The 18,326-nt window shown below is 38.7% G+C and overlaps 1 protein-coding gene across 2 annotated transcripts in view; it reads left to right on the top strand.

Annotated features, from left to right (window-relative positions):
• The window catches only part of gtf3c2 (general transcription factor IIIC, polypeptide 2, beta), a 177,686-nt gene that overhangs the window by 65,430 nt on the left and 93,930 nt on the right, over window positions 1–18,326 (top strand). For both annotated transcript variants that reach the window (XM_039749019.1, XM_039749020.1), the window contains exons 8-10: window positions 2,292–2,519; window positions 10,648–10,759; window positions 12,449–12,566. In XM_039749019.1, coding sequence (XP_039604953.1) covers window positions 2,292–2,519; window positions 10,648–10,759; window positions 12,449–12,566 — 458 coding nt within the window. The remainder of the gene's footprint in view (window positions 1–2,291; window positions 2,520–10,647; window positions 10,760–12,448; window positions 12,567–18,326) is intronic.

Raw genomic sequence — 18,326 nt, 5'->3', positions numbered from 1 at the left:
TGACCATGTCCATCCCTTCGTGACCACCATGTACCCATCCTCTGATGGTTACTTCCAGCAGGATAATGCACCATGTCACAAAGCTCGAATCATTTCAAATTGGTTTCGTGAACATGACAATGAGTTCACTGTACTAAAATGGCCCCCACAGTCACCAGATCTCAACCCAATAGAGCATCTGTACGGGACCTTCGTGCCCTGGATGTGCATCCAACAATTCTCCATCAACAGCAAGATGCTATCCTTTTAATATGGGCCAACATTTCTAAAGAATGCTTTCAGCACCTTGTTGAATCAATGCCACGTAGAATTAAGGCAGTTCTGAAGGCGAAAGGGGGTAAAACACCGTATTAGTATGGTGTTCCTAATAATATATATACACAGTGGAACCTCGGTTTACGACCATAATTCATTCCAAAACTCTGGTCGTAAACTGAGTTGGTCGTGAACCGAAGCAATTTCCCCCCATAGGATTGTATGTAAATACAATTAATCCGTTCCAGACCGTACGGACTGTATGTATATATGTAAATATATGTAAAGATTTAGCACAAATATAGTTAATTACACTATAGAATGCACAGTGTAATAGTAAACTAATGTAAAAACATTGAATAACACTGACACAAAATACCCAGGCTCCCTGCTCAGCTACACAAGCAGGCTCGCTTTCTCTCTGTAGCACAACACCATTTTTGAAAAAAGAGAAAAGTAACATTGCAACAATTCACGCTACGAACTGAAAAATTAACTTTTGAAAAATCCGTAATACAAAAACCACCAAGAAAACTTAACCTTGCATGAGTCGAGTTCTGGCATGAAGTGAGGAGGAAAAGTCTGGCTCCACAATGGAGGGATGTTTTCCTTCAGGTGTTTTCTCTGGTGTTTTTAGCTGGTGGGAGCGAAAGCCTCATGCAGCCATTCCAAAAACAAAGTCCTTGTGACCCAACCCTTCGTGTTTGCCCTCCACATTACTGGCAGTCTGGCTTTGTTTACGTTGTGCTGCTTGAAAGCACGAGGGTTCTCAAATTGGTAAATGAGTAAACTGGTAAACAGTTTTTCCACCTCTTCCAGCACTTTAAGCTTCTGCCTGGTTAACGCTGTAACTACTTTTGCAATATCAGCTGCTTTAATAGATTCTTTCTGCTTTGGAATAGTCGAAATCGTAGATTTTAACTTCTTGTACTCGATCAGTAACACAAACGCCACGGTCAAACTTTTCAATAATTTCTTTCTTTACTTCGATTTCAATTTTCTTCAAAACTTTCTTCTCACCACTCTTCACTTGCTTAGAAGCCATAGTTAACTGTAAAAGCGCACAAAATACTGTAGAGCACAAAGAGAGCGCAGGTAAAGTATGCATGTCTGAGAACAATGAACAGGGAATGGCTCTGCTTAAATGAACCAGCCAGGCAGGCACGGGCTCTCTCTCTCTCTCTGCTGTACCCCCCTCCCCCCTGTCAGTAGCAGGCAGGCAAGCACGTGCAGCAACCTCCCCCTCAGCAGCGGGCAGGCAGGCAGGCATGTGGCTATCTCTCTCTCTCTCTCTCTCTCTCAGCAGCAGGCAGGCACATCTGACTGAGAACAATGCAACACATGTGGAAATCATAGGCGCGCACAAACCGAAAGGGGAACTGGCTTTGTTCGTATACTGAGTGTGCTAAGTTTGGCAAACTTTTTGGTCGTGAACCGAGGTTTACTGTTTTATATATATATATATATATATATATATATATATATATATATATATATATATATATATATATATATATATATATATATACACAAATACATGCACACACAAACAGACATAAGTATAATTATAATTGTAATTAAAACGTTAAAGTTGCAGGGAAAGAAATAGAATGTATAATTACAACAAAAGTCTAATTGCAGATAGGCCAAATTGCAGGTGAAACCTTCTTTGTCTTGCCAGAACACAATGCGACTCCTGATTGTATTTCAAAAAACGGGATTGTTTTGATCAGTGTTTGAGCAATACTGATTGCATGCAGTAACTTTTTATTTTATAAATGTAATCTGGTAATAAGGCACTTTAATTTACAGTTTGAATTTTGTGTAAATGAGTGTTTGAGCTACAGTAATGACTTGATATAGTCTCACTAAGTTTTAAAGGTTTGGTATCTCCTTAATGAGAATGGTGCATAGTTTCTTTCTGTTGTTAAATTTTTATGTAGCAGGGGAGTACTAATTTATTAACAAATTCACCTTCAGTTTTCTATAAAGGACCAAATGAAACCCTTCCAATATGATTTTGTTTCATATTTTAGATTTCAGTCTGTGTCACCACATCATGAACGCTGGGACTTTGCATTTTTTGTTGGAGGACCAGTGTGGTCAATGGAATGGTGCCCAACCCCAGATGGATCATCAGCCTCTCAGTTTGTTGCCATTTACTGTAACAATGGAATGGATGATAGGCACAAGCATTGTGCCTTACATTCAGAACCAGCATTGCTTCAGATCTGGAAGCTGGGCAACCTTTGTCATGATTCTTGGTGAGTGTTTAAATTCTTCTGTGGTCATTTGCATAGTAAAAGTATTAGCACATTCATATGATACACCTTATTATTGTAAAGTATAGTTTAAGTGGTTCATGCATGTAATATAGTACCAGGCCTGCAGCTGCAATTCACCTATCACTTTGACATTACTTCAGTTCATTTTTAATGCAACTTTTCCACTCATACCCCTTTTGTTCGTACATGATTACATACATCACCTTTAACAGTTCTTCCATTTGTAGTTTTTCAATGAGTTTAAAGAGTGTTTTGCTTTTTGTGGAGGTGAAGCAGCCATTGTAAATTTAGTTTTACCTGCTTGCTTGTGTTTTAGAATTTTTTTCCGAATGAATTACAGCGGAACCTTGTGTCACGACCGTAATTAATTCCAAAACTCTGGTCGCAACCCAATTTGGTCGTGACCCGAAGTAATTTTCCCCATAGGATTGTATGTAAATACAATTAATCTGTTTCGGATCGTACGAGCTGTATGTAAATATATTTGTTTTAAAGATTTTTAAGCACAAAAATAGTTAATTATACCATAGACAGCACAGCGTAATAGTAAACTAAATGTAAAAACATTGAGTAACGCTGAGAAAACATTGAACAGAGAAAACTAACATTGCAAGAGTTCACGCTATAGCCTTACGAACTGCTTGCTGTAGACACTTTTTTTGAATGAGTTTTAAGAACAGGGAAAAAAATTCACATTTGAAAAATCTGTAATTTATACAAAAACTAAGCATAAACAACCAAGAAAACTAACCTTGCAGGAGTTCACACATAGCCTTACGAACTGATCACTGTAAACAATTTTTTAATGAGTTTTAAGCACAGGGAAAAAAATTTACATTTGAAAAATCAAACACTTTAACAAAAGGTATAATGAAGCAAGTGTGCTTTTATGCAAGAATAAAACTGAATAAACAAAAATCCTTCAAATGGCGTTGCTGTGAGCTGTTAGAATTCTGGCTGGAGAAGGTAAATACAGAGGGTTACTGTGTCAGGCAGGAGATGGGTGAGTGCAGGCTGAGTGCCACTAATTGTCACATTTGCAAATCAAAGGCGCTTGTGATAAGGACATTGGAGGATCCTCGCGTATATGCGGAAAATGAAGGTGAGCAGGGACAGACTTAAGTGATTCTAGTGTTAATTACAATGGAAAATACAGGTTTATTGGGTCATTATTGTCACAGTACAGACTACTGTGAAATTCTTATTTGCAAGTGCTAATTAGTGTCTGGCACTCTCTAGCACCATAATTAGTGAGTATACTGTAACTGCCTTTCTTTAACTTCTGTCTTCCTTACCTGAAAAAATTCAGGGCACATTTGTCATAACCTAGCCACAACAAATTAGATAGATGGATATTTTATTCATTCCAAGGAGAAATTCACATACTCCAGCAGCAGCATACTGATACAAGAGCAATATTAAAAATAAAGAGTAATAAAAATGCAGGTAAAAACAGACAATAACTTTGAATAATGTTAACGTTTACCCCCCCCCAGGTGGAATTGAAAAGTAGCATAGTGTGGGGGAGGAATCATCTCCTCAGTCTGTCAGTGGAGCAGGACAGTGACAGCAGTCTGTCGCTGAAGCTGCTCCTCTGTCTTGAGGTAATACTGTTTAGTGGATGTAGTGGATTCTCCATAATTGATAGGAGCCTGCTGAGCGCCCGTCACTCTGCCACGGATGTCAAACTGTCCAGCTCTATGCCTACAATAGAGCCTGCCTTCCTCACCAGTTTGTCCAGGCGTGAGGCGTCCCTCTTGTTAATGCTGCCTCCCCAGCACACCACCGCGTAGATGAGGGCACTCGCCACAACCGTCTGATAGAACATCTGCAGCATCTTATTACAGATGTTGAAGGATGCCAGTCTTCTAAGGAAGTATAGTCGGCTCTGTCCTTTCTTACACAGAACATCAGTATTGGCAGACCAGTCCAATTTATCATCCAGCTGCACTTGCAGGTATTTATAGGTCTGTACCCTCTGCACACAGTCACCTCTGATGATCACAGGGTCCATGAGGGGCCTGGGTCTCCTAAAATCCACCACCAGTTCCTTGGTTTTGCTGGTGTTCAGGTGTAAGTGGTTTGAGTCACACCATCTAACAAAGTACTTGATTAGGTTCCTATACTCCTCCTCCTGCCCACTCCTGATGCAGCCCACGATAGCAGTGTCATCAGCGAACTTTTGCACGTGGCAGGACTCCCAGTTGTATTGGAAGTCCGATGTATGCAGGCTGAATAGGACCGGAGAAAGTACAGTTCTCTGCGGCGCTCCTGTGTTGCTGACCACAATGTCAGATCTGCAGTTCTCGAGACGCACATACTGAGGTCTGTCTGTAAGATAGTCCACGATCCATGCCACCAGGTATGAATCTACTCCCATCTCTGTTGAATGGTGTTGAAGGCACTAGAGAATTCCAGAAACATAATTCTTACAGCACCACTGCCTCTGTCCAAGTGGGAGAGGGATCGGTATAGCATATAGATGATGGCATCCTCTGCTCCCACCTTCTCCTGGTATGCGAACTGCAGAGGGTCAAGGGCGTGGCGGACCTGTGCCCTCAGGTGGTGAAGCAGCAGCCGCTCCATCACATGTGACATCAGAGAGACAGGCCCGGAAGTCATTCAGCTCACTAGGACATGATATCTTTGGGACTGCGGTAATACAAGATGTTTTCCAAAGCCTCAGGACTCTCCCCTGTTCCAGGCTCAGGTTTAAGATGCGCTGTAGAGGACTCCCCAGTTCCAGTGCACAGGCCTTTAGCAATCGTGGCGATACTCCATCTGGACCCGCTGTTTTGCTGGCACGAAGTCTCCTCAGCTCTTTTCTCACCTGGGCTGCTGTAATTGTGTGTGGGGATGTCTCTCCTATGCTGGTATCAGCAGAAGGATGGGTGGGGGGTGCAGTACTCTGAGGTGAGAGTGGCTTAGGGCGGTCAAACCTGTTAAAGACATTCATTTGGTTTGTTCTTTTCACGTCTCTCTCGATGGTGGCACCCCGCTTCGAGCTGCAGCCTGTGATGATCTTCCTGTCATCCCACACTTCCTTCATGCTCTTATTCTGCAGCTTCTGCTCCAGCTTTCTCCTGTACTGCTCCTTTGCCTCCCTGAGCTGGACTCAGAGTTCCTTCTGCACGCGCTTGAGCTAATGCCGATCACTGCCTTTAAAACCCCTTTTGTTCTGATTCAAAAGGCCCTTAATGTCACTTGTAATCCATGGCTTGTTGTTAGCATAGCAGCGTACTGTTCTTACTGGGACTACAATGTCCATACAGAAGTTGATGTAGTCAGTAGTGTAGTCAACAACCTCCTCAATGTTCTCACTATGTGACCCCTGTAGGATATCCCAGTCCGTAGTTCCAAAGCAGTCTCTCAGAGCCTGCTCTGCCTCAGGGGACCACTTCCTGAATGAGCGTGTTGTTGTAGGTAGTTCCCTTACTCTTGATTTGTAGTGAGGCTGAAGCAGTACCAAGTTATGATCTGCTTTCCCAAGCGCAGGCAGCGGGGTGGCGCTGTATGCGTCTGTAACGTTTGCATACAGTAGGTCAATAATCCTATTTCCCCGGGTGTTACAATCCACATACTGGGTGAAGGCAGGTAATGTTTTGTTCAATGTCACATGGTTAAAGTCTCCAGTGATTAGCACAAGTGCCTTGGGGTGCTGCTTTTGTATCTTGGCAACCACAGAATTGATGACGTCACCCGCTATCTCCGCATTTGTCCGAGGAGGGATGTAAACAATAACAATGACGTGTCCAAACTCTCTGGGCAAGTAATAGGGATGCAAACTTATGGCCAACAGTTCGATGTCCCTGCAGAAAGTGGAGATTTTGATGTTTACATGTCCAGAGTTACACCACCTTGTATTGACATAGAGAGCGAGCCCTCCTCCTTTCTGCTTCCCGCAGGTATTTGCGTCTCTGTCCGCTCTAACTGTGCTAAACCTGGGTAGCTCCACGTTATCATCTGGGATGGTAGTTGTTAGCCACGTTTCACAAAAACACAACAAACTGCATTCTCTGTAGGTTCTGACATTTTTCACCAGCACGGTCAGTTCGTCGATCTTATTTGGTATTGAGTTCACATTTCCCAGGATCACAGTAGGTTTGTAGCGCCACTTCCTCGCAAGCTGCTTCGTTTTTAACTTAACTCCGGCTCTGCTGCCACGATACCACCTTTTTACCTCGTCAGGTAAATAGGGACAACCACACCGACACGGGCATTTGTTCTCAGCACTTGAAGTTGACTACTTGAATAGAAGAGTCTCGTTGTGTAAAAATCCATGTCCAAGAATGACTACTTGAATAGAAGAGTCTCGTCGTGTAAAAATCCATGTCCAAGTAGTAAAAGTATCCAGGGAATGAGTTCACATTAAAAAAAAAGTGACAGGAGTGATCAATAAAAAAAGAGAAAAATAGAGAAAAAAGGTAGAAAAATAAAGTTGTACACGGAGCTGCTGGAGAGGCTGCCACTCTCGGCGGCGCCTGAGTCATATTATCAGCCACATATGATAATGCATTCCATCACTTCTGCCCCCTCAATAATAGAATTACTAGACCAATTTAGAGTAGCTAATATTACCTAAGATATACCTTGTCAGAATATTAGTTGAATTTGGTATGCCCACTTCCATAGTGCTGATTTTCCTTTTATTATATTAGCTATAAAATTTCCATTTTAAAGATTATGTTCAGTGTCAGCAAAGTACTTTAACACTGTATCTGAAACAACACCACCTGCCGTCTTGACTCATAGTGCCTAAAACAAAAGTAAAATGAAAATTAACTATTAAAGTGACTTGTATTAGAATTTTGCTGCTTCTGTGTTTGGGGGGTGGGTCAGTGGGTGTTCATCTATATATATAATTGACTAAGGCAAGACAACCATGGAAAGATTCACTGAGCCGCCAACAAGTGAGATACCTATGGCGCATGCAGGAAGGTGCCACACCCACCCACTCCTGGCACCTCCGAGGCCACGTTGACTGTTCATAGAGGCATGTTTCTCGCGGAGGTGAATTGCCGTATGCAGAGTGTAAAACAGTTTGCGAGGGGTATCCCATGGTATCCTTAAAACAATCCTTTACAACTGGGGTTAAAACACAATGAAGTAAGCAGTCTTTAAAAACCGAGTTTTCGGTTACGACACACGACCGCGTGCACTATAGCAAACTGTTTTACACGCTACGTACAGCAATTCGCATCCGCGACAAACATGCATCTTCATGCTCCTCCAGGAACACAGGAAGTCTACGTGAGTCACACGTGCATCTGGACTGTGCAAAGATGACAACGACTCAAGTGACGAGTTGGAGGTAGGAACATGAGGGATGGCGGTCCACCAGTTTTCAGTCACGGACAATTGTGTGTTGGTTCGTTCTGTGTATTGTTATAATGTTGCTTTTTTTGCTGATTTATTACATTACCGATTTTTCAAATGTTAATTTTCTCCATGTGCTTAAAAATCATTAAAAAAACGGCCTGATTATGCGGCGTATGGTACGCCACGGGTTGACTACTATATTTTAATCCCATATATTTTTCCTTGACCCATGGTTTCCACCCACAGCAATCAGTTGCCATATCTCATATAAGCTTTTTAGTGCAGCTTGAACAGACAAAGATGGGAAAAATAATTGACTGATCTCTGAAAGAGCTGAAATGTATTAAAAAAAAAAACCTGTTTAGCTAGATACTTATTTTATTGAATTAAAATGGGACTACAGTTTTTTTTTTATTGAAATTACAATTCATTTAAAGAATTTGTATCGGTGTGATGTTGGCTAAAAATGAAAAAAACATATTACTGTTAAATATAATATAATACATAATTTAAAATGATGAAGCTTTTCTTTGAATTATGCAAAAACCTGCACACCTCCAGCCTTTGAAGCCTGATCTTGGTCTCAGTCGACAGCTTATGCTGTGACACATGCAACACAGACTATAATTTGGAATTCTGGCCCATGGAGGCTTCAAAATTTGGCTTTTGAGTCCTTCTTACAGCCAGCAAAGATGTGGCAGCATGCATTGTGTGACAGGAAATTCAGGGGTCAGATGTATACGCAAGCATGTTTTTCTAACGCAAAATTTTGGCCACGTGAGGTTATTGCATGTCTGGCACAAAAACAGTATGGAAGTATTAAGCAAAAGAAGATTAATTAAGCAAAAGAGGATTAAGAGGTGACATGATTGAAGTATTTAAAATTATGAAGGGAATTAGTACAGTGGATTGAGACTTGTATTTTAAAATGTGTTCATCAAGAACACAGGGACACAGTTGGAAACTTGTTCAGGGTAAATTTCGCACAAACATTAGGAAGTTTTTCTTTACGCAAAGAACGATAGACACTTGGAATAAGCTACCAAGTAGTGTGGTAGACAGTAAGACGTTAGGGACTTTCAAAACTCGACTTGATGTTTTCTTGGAGGAAACAAGTGGATAGGACTGGCAAACTTTGTTCGGCTGAATGGCCTGTTCTCGGCTAGAGTGTTCTAATGGAAGTGCAAGCATGCAGAGTGCACATAGCATTGGTGAAAGGAATAAACTCTGGTGACATCAACAAGAAAGGTATAGCTACATAACCACAAAAAAACTCCATAAACTTCCAAAAACTGCTCCTGAAATTGAAGCACATCCCACACTCCAGTGACACATGCTTCAGCTGTAGGATACAGAATGCAGGTGTGACAAGCAATGACAGCTACCTGCAAAAACGTATGCACCTCTCACAAAAAAAAGGTCATACACACCGCTTGACTGCAGAGCAACAACACAATCTAAGACTTCAGCTCAGCATTATGAGATGGTCAGACACTGCTATACATACCAAATAAAGGTATCTGCTTAAACGTACACAGGAGGTGCATAAATAAATGATTTAGAATGCATATTCTTTATCAACAGCTTATTATGTTGTGCTTCCATAGGAGCCTCAATTGCTAATCCCGCACGACACAGTGCATACATGATCAAATGAGTTAAAGATGAAAAATATCAAACACCACACACAGATGCTTGACAGATTCAAAAACTTATCATGTACATACCTTTTCAGATGAAGTACTTAAGGAAACACTTTCATAGCCTAAAAATGCAGACATCTCTCTTCATTTGAGACATCTCTCTTATTTTTCTTCGAAAATATATTTCATTAATGCTTTCAGTCCTTACGCCCATGCCTTTAAAGCCAAGTGGTAATTTGGGTAATGTATCACCTAAAAGGAAATGGCCAGGACCTGCAACAGATTTTGTATGAAAAACATTCATAGAATGTTTGTAGCATTACTTCATAAATTAACAAATAACTTGTTGATATCTTGTGTGAAAATCATATGCAAAATTTCATGATAAAATTTGAACCATTGGTGCAAGGTGAGTAAGTTGATGATTTACTTACGAGTAGAATATAGCTAAGCCTGCTTCATATTGGCTTTTTTCTGTAAGACCAAGCTGCTACTCATACCTGTTTCAACTTTGCAAATCAAATTCTTAGCATATGTAAGTGACAAAATACATGGCACTACCGAGAGCTGTTATATGATTATCTGTAATATATATGTGTTTATGGCTTGCAACTACAGCATCTACAAACTGCGTTCTTTTGCTGCGTTCCATTTACCTTGGATATCAGGGATGGGAATTATGTCACACCCAAGTCAACCAAGTTCCAGTAAAACATTCTGAAAACCAATACAGATACTTCCTGAAAAACACGTTTTTTTATTTCTTAATACAAACCACTACTGAACAAGTTGATAACAACACATTACACATAGCAACAAGTCCACAGATAAAAGTTGGACAGTACGACAGATTTAATGAGACACAAATAGACAGAAGTGCTAATAAACAGTATAATACTACAGCTTTCACTTCTGTTGATGCGTGGTTCAGCCATCTTGGATTTTCAGATCTGATTTAGGAGGCCCTCCTGATTTTCCAAGTAGGAAAAGTAATTTTTGGGGGCATTCCCATTAAAACTTCCTACTAGTAGCTCGGAAATTCATACTTCTCAGTTCAAATGGATGCATTCAAAAGTGTCCCTTGTATTTTTATATACAGTGTATATTTTTGAAATTTTTAACAGCAATTATTTCCTATTTTGTAGTCCTTCTTCCAAAGCAATCTTTTCATATGGAATTGCTTTAGATTATGGATGTATATGGGATATGAAATGGTGCCCAAGTGGAGCATGGGAGACTTTTGAAACTTATAGGAAGGTAGGTGTCTTATTGTATGTGTAAATTCCTGTATTAATTTTGTAAACGTTGATAAATAATGTTAATGGAAAATGTTTTTACTTAATTCTGCAAGAAAGTAAACAGAGATACATAAAGATTTGGGGCACCCATAGGCAAACACCGTATAATTATGATGAAAAATAAACATGGTTTACAAACAGTGTGGAGAAAAAAATGTCTTTTCAGATGTGAGTCTAAATCTTGACTGCCCAAGATGGCACATCTTCAGTTTTTAAGGAGTTTCGGCAGGAAGAGGCAGGTCCAGGTGGACTGACACCAGAAGTGATGTCATTGGTGTTAAAGCCGTCATTCTTCCAGCCTGTAGAGGTAGATGAGAAAAGGCATTAATATACAGTGCCAGCCTATAGAGTGGCAGGGAATTAAAATTACCAGCACTCTTAAGCTGTCCCCTATGCGTACACAGGTGACAATACACAAGATCATTTGTAATCATTGTTGGAAATCTGATAATAGTTGTAACAGAGCTTATTCCTGGCTACTATTTACTGGTACTAAAATATAGTGCGATTGAAAAGTTACATTATTCCACAAAATCTGTCATGGACTTAAAGATGTTGTCTTGTCTGCATTTAGAAGAAAACCTGTTTTTATATAAATATCAGAGTTAGTAAATAGTACATATAGCAGTTGTGTTAAGGTTGATCCAATTTAAATTTCAGTCTAAATCAAAGAGGTGCATTAACATGACAAAAAATGCTACTAAGCTCATATTATATTGTATTATTATTTCATTATTTCTTGCCGTTATCTCTAATCTTTTGTTTGATTATTATTTCTTTAGCAAAGTTTGTTTGCTATACTTTTGCCTAGAAAAAGCACATAGTTAAGTTATACTTCTCAGCCAAAGGACACCTGCGCTGTTTCATTACTCTACAGATACAAATCACTTTTTTGTTTAAGTAATCTAACCGAAATTGGGCTTTACAGCTTGATGACTGTATATGCAATGTTTTCTGATGGAAGCAATAATGTTGACTTCCTTTTGAATGTGTTTGTGAGTGAAGGCAGTGTGTTTGCATGTCCCATATTTATTTGGGGTGATTTTTATCATGAACCCGAATGGGATATTCTGTGCTGCTTAATTTGTAAATGACCAAAAATGACCTCTTTTGCAGTAAAAATAAGGAATCTCATTCTCTTCTAAGTTTACAGAGATACCAAAATGACCTGAAAATAAAAAGAATGCTCAAAGCTTGATGGCACAAGGTCCTGAGGACAGACCTAAGGATGATCAGAAAGACTAAAGTGCTATTTCCTTTTTTTGTTAATTTTCTAAATGATATTCCTCTTCAAATAAGCTATATGTTGAAATGTTTTCCACATCCCAATTCATATTATTTTCCAAAGCCTCAGCCCTGCCTCCAAATACCCTCTCTTGTGTTACATCTTGGAGCAGACTATTACATTTTTTGCTTCTTTACCAACACATTTTAAGAGACATGTTGAAGTGGGAGATGCTTGCTCCCTTACTCTCAGCATCTTCATGGAAAGGCCTTATTAATGGAAAACTTTAGTGAAGTACATTTGGTAAGTTTTCTAAAATGATGAAAGCTACTTAACTGCATATTTTTTTACCAATACAGAACTATAATGATATTTTAATGGAGCTACAGTAGATGTTCTAAATTGGCCTTATTTTTTTTGCAGTTTCCTCAGGTTCCTAGACTTGGACTATTGGCTGCTGCATTTTCAAATGGACAAATTGCTGTCTTCAGTCTGCCTTATCCAGAGTCTTTGGCAAACTACAAGAAATCTCATTATAAAGGTATAAACACTAAATTGTCAAATTTTTTTGATTTACTCAAGTGCACATTTATAGATATCTGGGAATATTTATGCAGATACAGTACCTTTTTGATACATGGACAGATTTAAAAACTTCACATATTCTCTGTTGATACCCCAAACATTTTCATATTTATTGCTGGTACAAACTGTAGTAGTTTGGAAACTGTGGCAAAAATGACTGAAATTAACACTAGAATTACCAGAGCCTATGAAAAAACTCGTAAATCCATCCCACCTTAAATCGCTTCTTAAAATCGTTCACAGCTATATTCTAGTAGTAGATGACAAAATGTAGGCATAAACTATAAAATGTATGAAGCCTGAAGTCCAAGTATCAAAGAAATACTTTCACAAAAGCTACAACTGTAACACAACAATTGCGCTTTTACTCAAAAATATAACTGCACCACTCCGTTTTGGGAAGTAAACTGCTCTTAGTCTTACTATTTTAGAATAAAAACATACATTTGATTTCAGTCTGTAACAGCCGGTGTAATTTATGATACTTGTAAAGGTTAGCTTTGTTTTTTTTAGTCAGTTTTATTATCTCAGCCACGTTCATGAGCCCAAACTCATCCCACCCCCGCATCTGACACTGCTGTTTTCACATAGACGCGCTGTAACAAAGGTAAACTCAACTCCCTTCTACATCGGAGCAAGAATGCACATACCATTGCTTGCATACTAAAGTGTCAGCAGGCACTTTTCGTGGCATTACACACATTTTTGAGCATGTGGTGCAGGATCAAACTCGCGACCTTTTGATTCCCAGTCGGCAGCTGATTCTATTGCGCCACAGAGGCAGTCATAATAAACGGGTGTCAATGTCGCATGTTAAGGCGGCTTTTTGTTTCTGCAGTTATATTTTGAATAAAAGCGCAATTGTTGTGTTAGATTTGTAGCTTTTGTGAAAGTATTTCTTTGATACTTGGACTTCAGGCTTCATACATTATATAGTTTATGCCTACATTTTGTCATCTACTAGTAGAATATAAAAAACGTTTCTGTTTTAACAATATGTTTACACAGATTACTGTAGAAACAGAACAGACATGAAATGCATGTGTTCCAAACAACGATCTATTATTTCCACTCTGAAACTCCACTTCACTCCCAGAAAATCAATCAAGGCATGAGCTGGGAAAAGTTTGTGCACGTTCTAAGTCGGTGGGGGGATGGAATAGCCGGCTGCTTGCAGCCTGATTTTTATCAGCACATTTAGATGACAAAAAAGATGCTGGTGGAGAGCTGTGAACGATTTTAAGAAGCGATTTAAGGTGGGACGGATTTACGAGTTTTTTCGTAGGTTCTGGTAATTCTAGTGTTAAACAAATTACCGGAGTCTGTAACATTTTTCCTAGAGTACTTAAAGGAGGTTAGTGGTGTATAGGAAACAGCAATGCATCAGAAAAGATTAGGGGCTGTGACACAGAATCCCAGTTTATTTCAAAAAATTTAAAATTTGCTTGGATATAAAAAAGATACATCATTTTAGTGCACAGATAAAATATATGCATTTTTTCAGAAATCACTGCATGATGGAAAAACTAGTACCAATTGTAGTTAAACAGATGTAGTACCATAATATAAAAAGTAAATTGTGTGTTTCTAGGAACTATATGCCAGTAAGCTTAAAATGTATCATGCTTAATTTATGGCAGCAATTATTAAGGAAAGATTCAGCAACTCATGTCATGAACAAGTTTATTTGTAAACAGTGAGCTGAGTTTAATGGAAAAGATCATGTTTGACTGATGTGCTGGAATTCTGTGAAGAAGCAAAAAAGGCATATTATCAGGGATGTTCATATGATATTATCTTAAACATATAAAGGTTTTTGATAAAATTGTACTTGAGAGGCTTGTGATCAGACCAAAAGAAGTTGGAGTTCAATTAGTGCTGGGAGGTGTACCGGTTCATACCGAAAATCGTTTTTTATTTTTTTTATGATACGGATTTTTCTTATACTGCAATACCAGTTTAAATAGCCTAAACAACGTTCGGAACGTGTCACAGCGGGAAAGTTTTTAAGGGGGACCTTTTTCACTGCTACACCACTAAACACGCATGCAACGGGTTACATGCATTAGTGGAGGTATTGAGCGGTGAAAATGGACAGAGAACATTCCGAAACTGAAGCTGTAGCAGAAGATAAAGTTGAACATGATGACACAGAAGAACTTTTGCTGAAAAAAGGAGCCGTGTCTGTTGTCTGGAAATTTTGGTTTTTAAAGGTCGGCTGTGGACCAAACAACTATTTACTGCAAATGCTGTCGAGCTAAAGTTGTCGCCGGAGGTAGCAACGTGAGCAATTTGCTGCACCACCTTAGCCGCAAACATGCTTTGGAGTACAGTGGAACCTCGGTTCACGTACAACTCGGTTCACGACCAAAAAGTTCGCCAAACTTTTTCCTCAGTTCACAACTAACACTCCCACACAGTTTCCCTTGCCTGCCTGCAAGCTGAGAGAGAGGCCGAGCGAGCCACGTGCCTGCTGGGGATGGGGAGGGGAAGATCTCAGTGGGGGTGGGGGGGGTGTGCTACAGAGAGAGAGAGAGAGAGAGAGAGAGCGCATAGCTGAGCAGGGAGCCTGGGTGTTTTGTGTCAGTGTTATTCAATGTTTTTACATTAGTTTACTATTACACTGTGCATTCTATGGCGTAATTAACTATACGGTATTTGTGCTTAATCTTTACATATATTTACATATTTACATACAGTTTGTATGGTCTGGAACGGATTAATTGTATTTACATACAATCCTATGGGGGAAATTGCTTCGGTTCACGACCAACTCGGTTTACGAACAGAGTTTTGGAATGAATTATGGTCGTGAACCGAGGTTCCACTGTACCATGAATGTATGGAACTAAGGTTGGCAACCTTCATGTCCTCAGGTAAAACTGAAAAAGCTAGAGGACACTTGAGTCAGACGTCACTTGTAGAGGCATTTGCTAGAGGTACTGCCTACAACAAATAAAGCAAGCGGTGGATCGAGATAACCAACGCCATTACAACCCATATAGCTAACGTGTCAGTGGACAGAGATTGTTAACATTAACAGAAAGTGTAATTGGTTTACAAAAAATATTTACTCTTTATTCCTTTTCTAAGACATGTTCAGTGCAATACAACATTTAACAAGCAACTCTGAATATTTTGCTAAGTCTAAATGCCTCTTTGGATAGTTGAAAATATACTGTCAAAATTATAGTTTGTTATTTGCAAAATTTGTTCAATAAAAAAGTTCTATATTTTGACTGCAACTGTCATGCAATGTGATTCCTTCTCTTCATTAGTGCCACCCCCTTGAAAGCTATCACTTTATGGAGCCATGCAAACCTGTATAAATACTTGTGTGAACATTAAAACATTTTTTGTACAATTCTCATGACAGTGGAATAGGTTATTCTTAGCCAGTCTACTGCAGTAATTGCAGTGGAAAATGTGGTTAACATCCACTCATGTATGGGGAAAAAATACAGTTGAATACCGTGAAACTGGTATAATTTTAAAAAATACCGTGATATAGAATTTTGGTCATACCTCCCAGCCCTAAGTTCAATGTCCAGGATCTCTGAAATGGATAAAGTTTGCATGTAAGGAAAAGGGAACAAGCATCTCATGGTTTTCTTGCATCACATCATGCTGTAATCTTTGACTACTTTTTGTGCAGAATGAGCAGAAAGTTAACAGGGGCCATGCTGTTCTCTTAAACCGCAAACAACCTGATGATTAGAATATAGCTGAGGCAGTGTTGGCTTGCTGTCACCATCTGTTGGCAGAAAGACTTTGTAATTAGTAAACTCAGGGGTGCATGCGTGCTGTGGCCACAAATTGCCATCGACCGTTTTCATGGGATGTACTATGCATTAACGTGTCTATACATATTTGTCTCTGAACTGTCAGAATCCCAGCCTGTATTTCACTCATAGCCCATTGTATAATGCTGCCCTACCTTGCGTTTTGAATAGACCCATTTGGAAATGTAGCCTTTGCTACCACATGACATGAGCACTGAGTTTCTCAGAATATTAAACGCAGAGAACACAGCAGAGTTGTTCTCATTACTGAAACTAAAACATAAAAACTAAAAGCTGAATGAAAAACAAAAATAAGCTGAAATGAAAACTTCATACTCAAACTAATTGAAATTAAAATAATTTTTTTTTTTTCTGTTTTCATTTATGTTCACATTTTAAAAAGAGCAACAGCACACTGGCACTGCTTCTGGCAATCAAATATTAAAACTCAGCATACATAGGCTAATTATTTTAAAACTAACATTACCCAGTTAGTTTGCATTATGTCCACTCATTGCAAACATCATTCACAAATGTTTTTTTGTTATTCACATTCAAATATCTTGAAGCAAAAGATAACCAAATTTTTCAGCAAATATTCCTGATGAGTAGAAGAAAGCATTAATGTTTAATTGGAGTTTATGCCTTGAATCAGAAAAAAGAACCAGAGATGGCAATTTAGAATGAATTGGATCTGCCATCAAGCTGACAATATTTTAACAATCAGGATATTAAGAGAAATCACTCTTATTTTTATTTCCAAAGATATGCCTAGTGTAACTGTTTTGAACACAGCATAGCAGGAAATGACATTTTCCATAAAATATAAAATAAATGAATGATGAAGAGCATGTGCAGAAATAGTTTTAAAACCTGCCACATTAATAAGTACATTGCCAAGAGTATGCTGAAATACATAATTTTTTATTATTACATATGATCAGATAATCATATTTAATAATAGTAAGTAGTCCTCATATGGCATCCGCTCTCAGAGGAAACATTGCTGTTGACTGTCCCTCCTTTTCACTATATGGCTATGTAGCCTAATGAGCATAATGTTTGCCAGCTGCCTATGCAGAACATGCTATTGTTAACGGGCACATATTAAAGAATTGGTCATAAATGGGACAGTACTGTCTAGGAGTAGTTTCAGGATGACACTGACAGTAACAAGAACAAGTGTGTAATTAGTGATACAATGGCCTGGTTTCTGGTTCTCAAGAAAATTGAAAACAACTCAGCAACTTTAAAAGACACTTCAAGTGCTTTTATAAACTGGTTAATAAGAAGATTGAGGACTGTGAAATGCTGAAAAAACACAAATTATCAAAGAAGGTAAAATGAATGGTTATGTTGGTCAACAAATTAACATTTCTCTGGGAAAAGCTACCCTCTGGTCACCTCAGTTAAAGAAAAAAAAAGGAGTGCATTGGCACAGCTAATTATTGAATGCCTAATATTGTAGGCCATGTAAATTACCTGCCTTCAGGTACTGTGAAACAGTCAACATGAGTGACACACATTTTATAAAACATTTATAAAATAGCTCTCTGCATAGATGGCCAAAGTAAAAAGAGCCTTACTGAATGTTTTATGGGTATATCTGATTGTTCTGCAATCTCTTTGCAATGTACGCTAAGGACAGTGTAGATGTATCAGCCTTCATCAAAACTTTTTTAAAGTAAAATGAAAACCAAATAAAAACTAATTGAGGTAAGTCAACAAAAATAAAAACTGAAATAGAAAAGGTAAAAAATTCATAAAACTAAATTGAAAGTAAACTGAAAATAAAATGACAGACTAAAATAGTATAGAAACCAAAACCTATATGGAACTAAGATATCCTTGGTGCACAGATAACTTCTCAGATGAGCCTTTTACCTGTCTTGTAGTACAGAGGCATGTATGCACTGAGCTCCCAAATATAAATA

Source organism: Polypterus senegalus, chromosome 3 (assembly GCF_016835505.1).
Source record: "Polypterus senegalus isolate Bchr_013 chromosome 3, ASM1683550v1, whole genome shotgun sequence".
Lineage (NCBI taxonomy): Eukaryota > Metazoa > Chordata > Cladistia > Polypteriformes > Polypteridae > Polypterus > Polypterus senegalus.
This window is presented reverse-complemented; position numbering and strand designations above follow the sequence as displayed.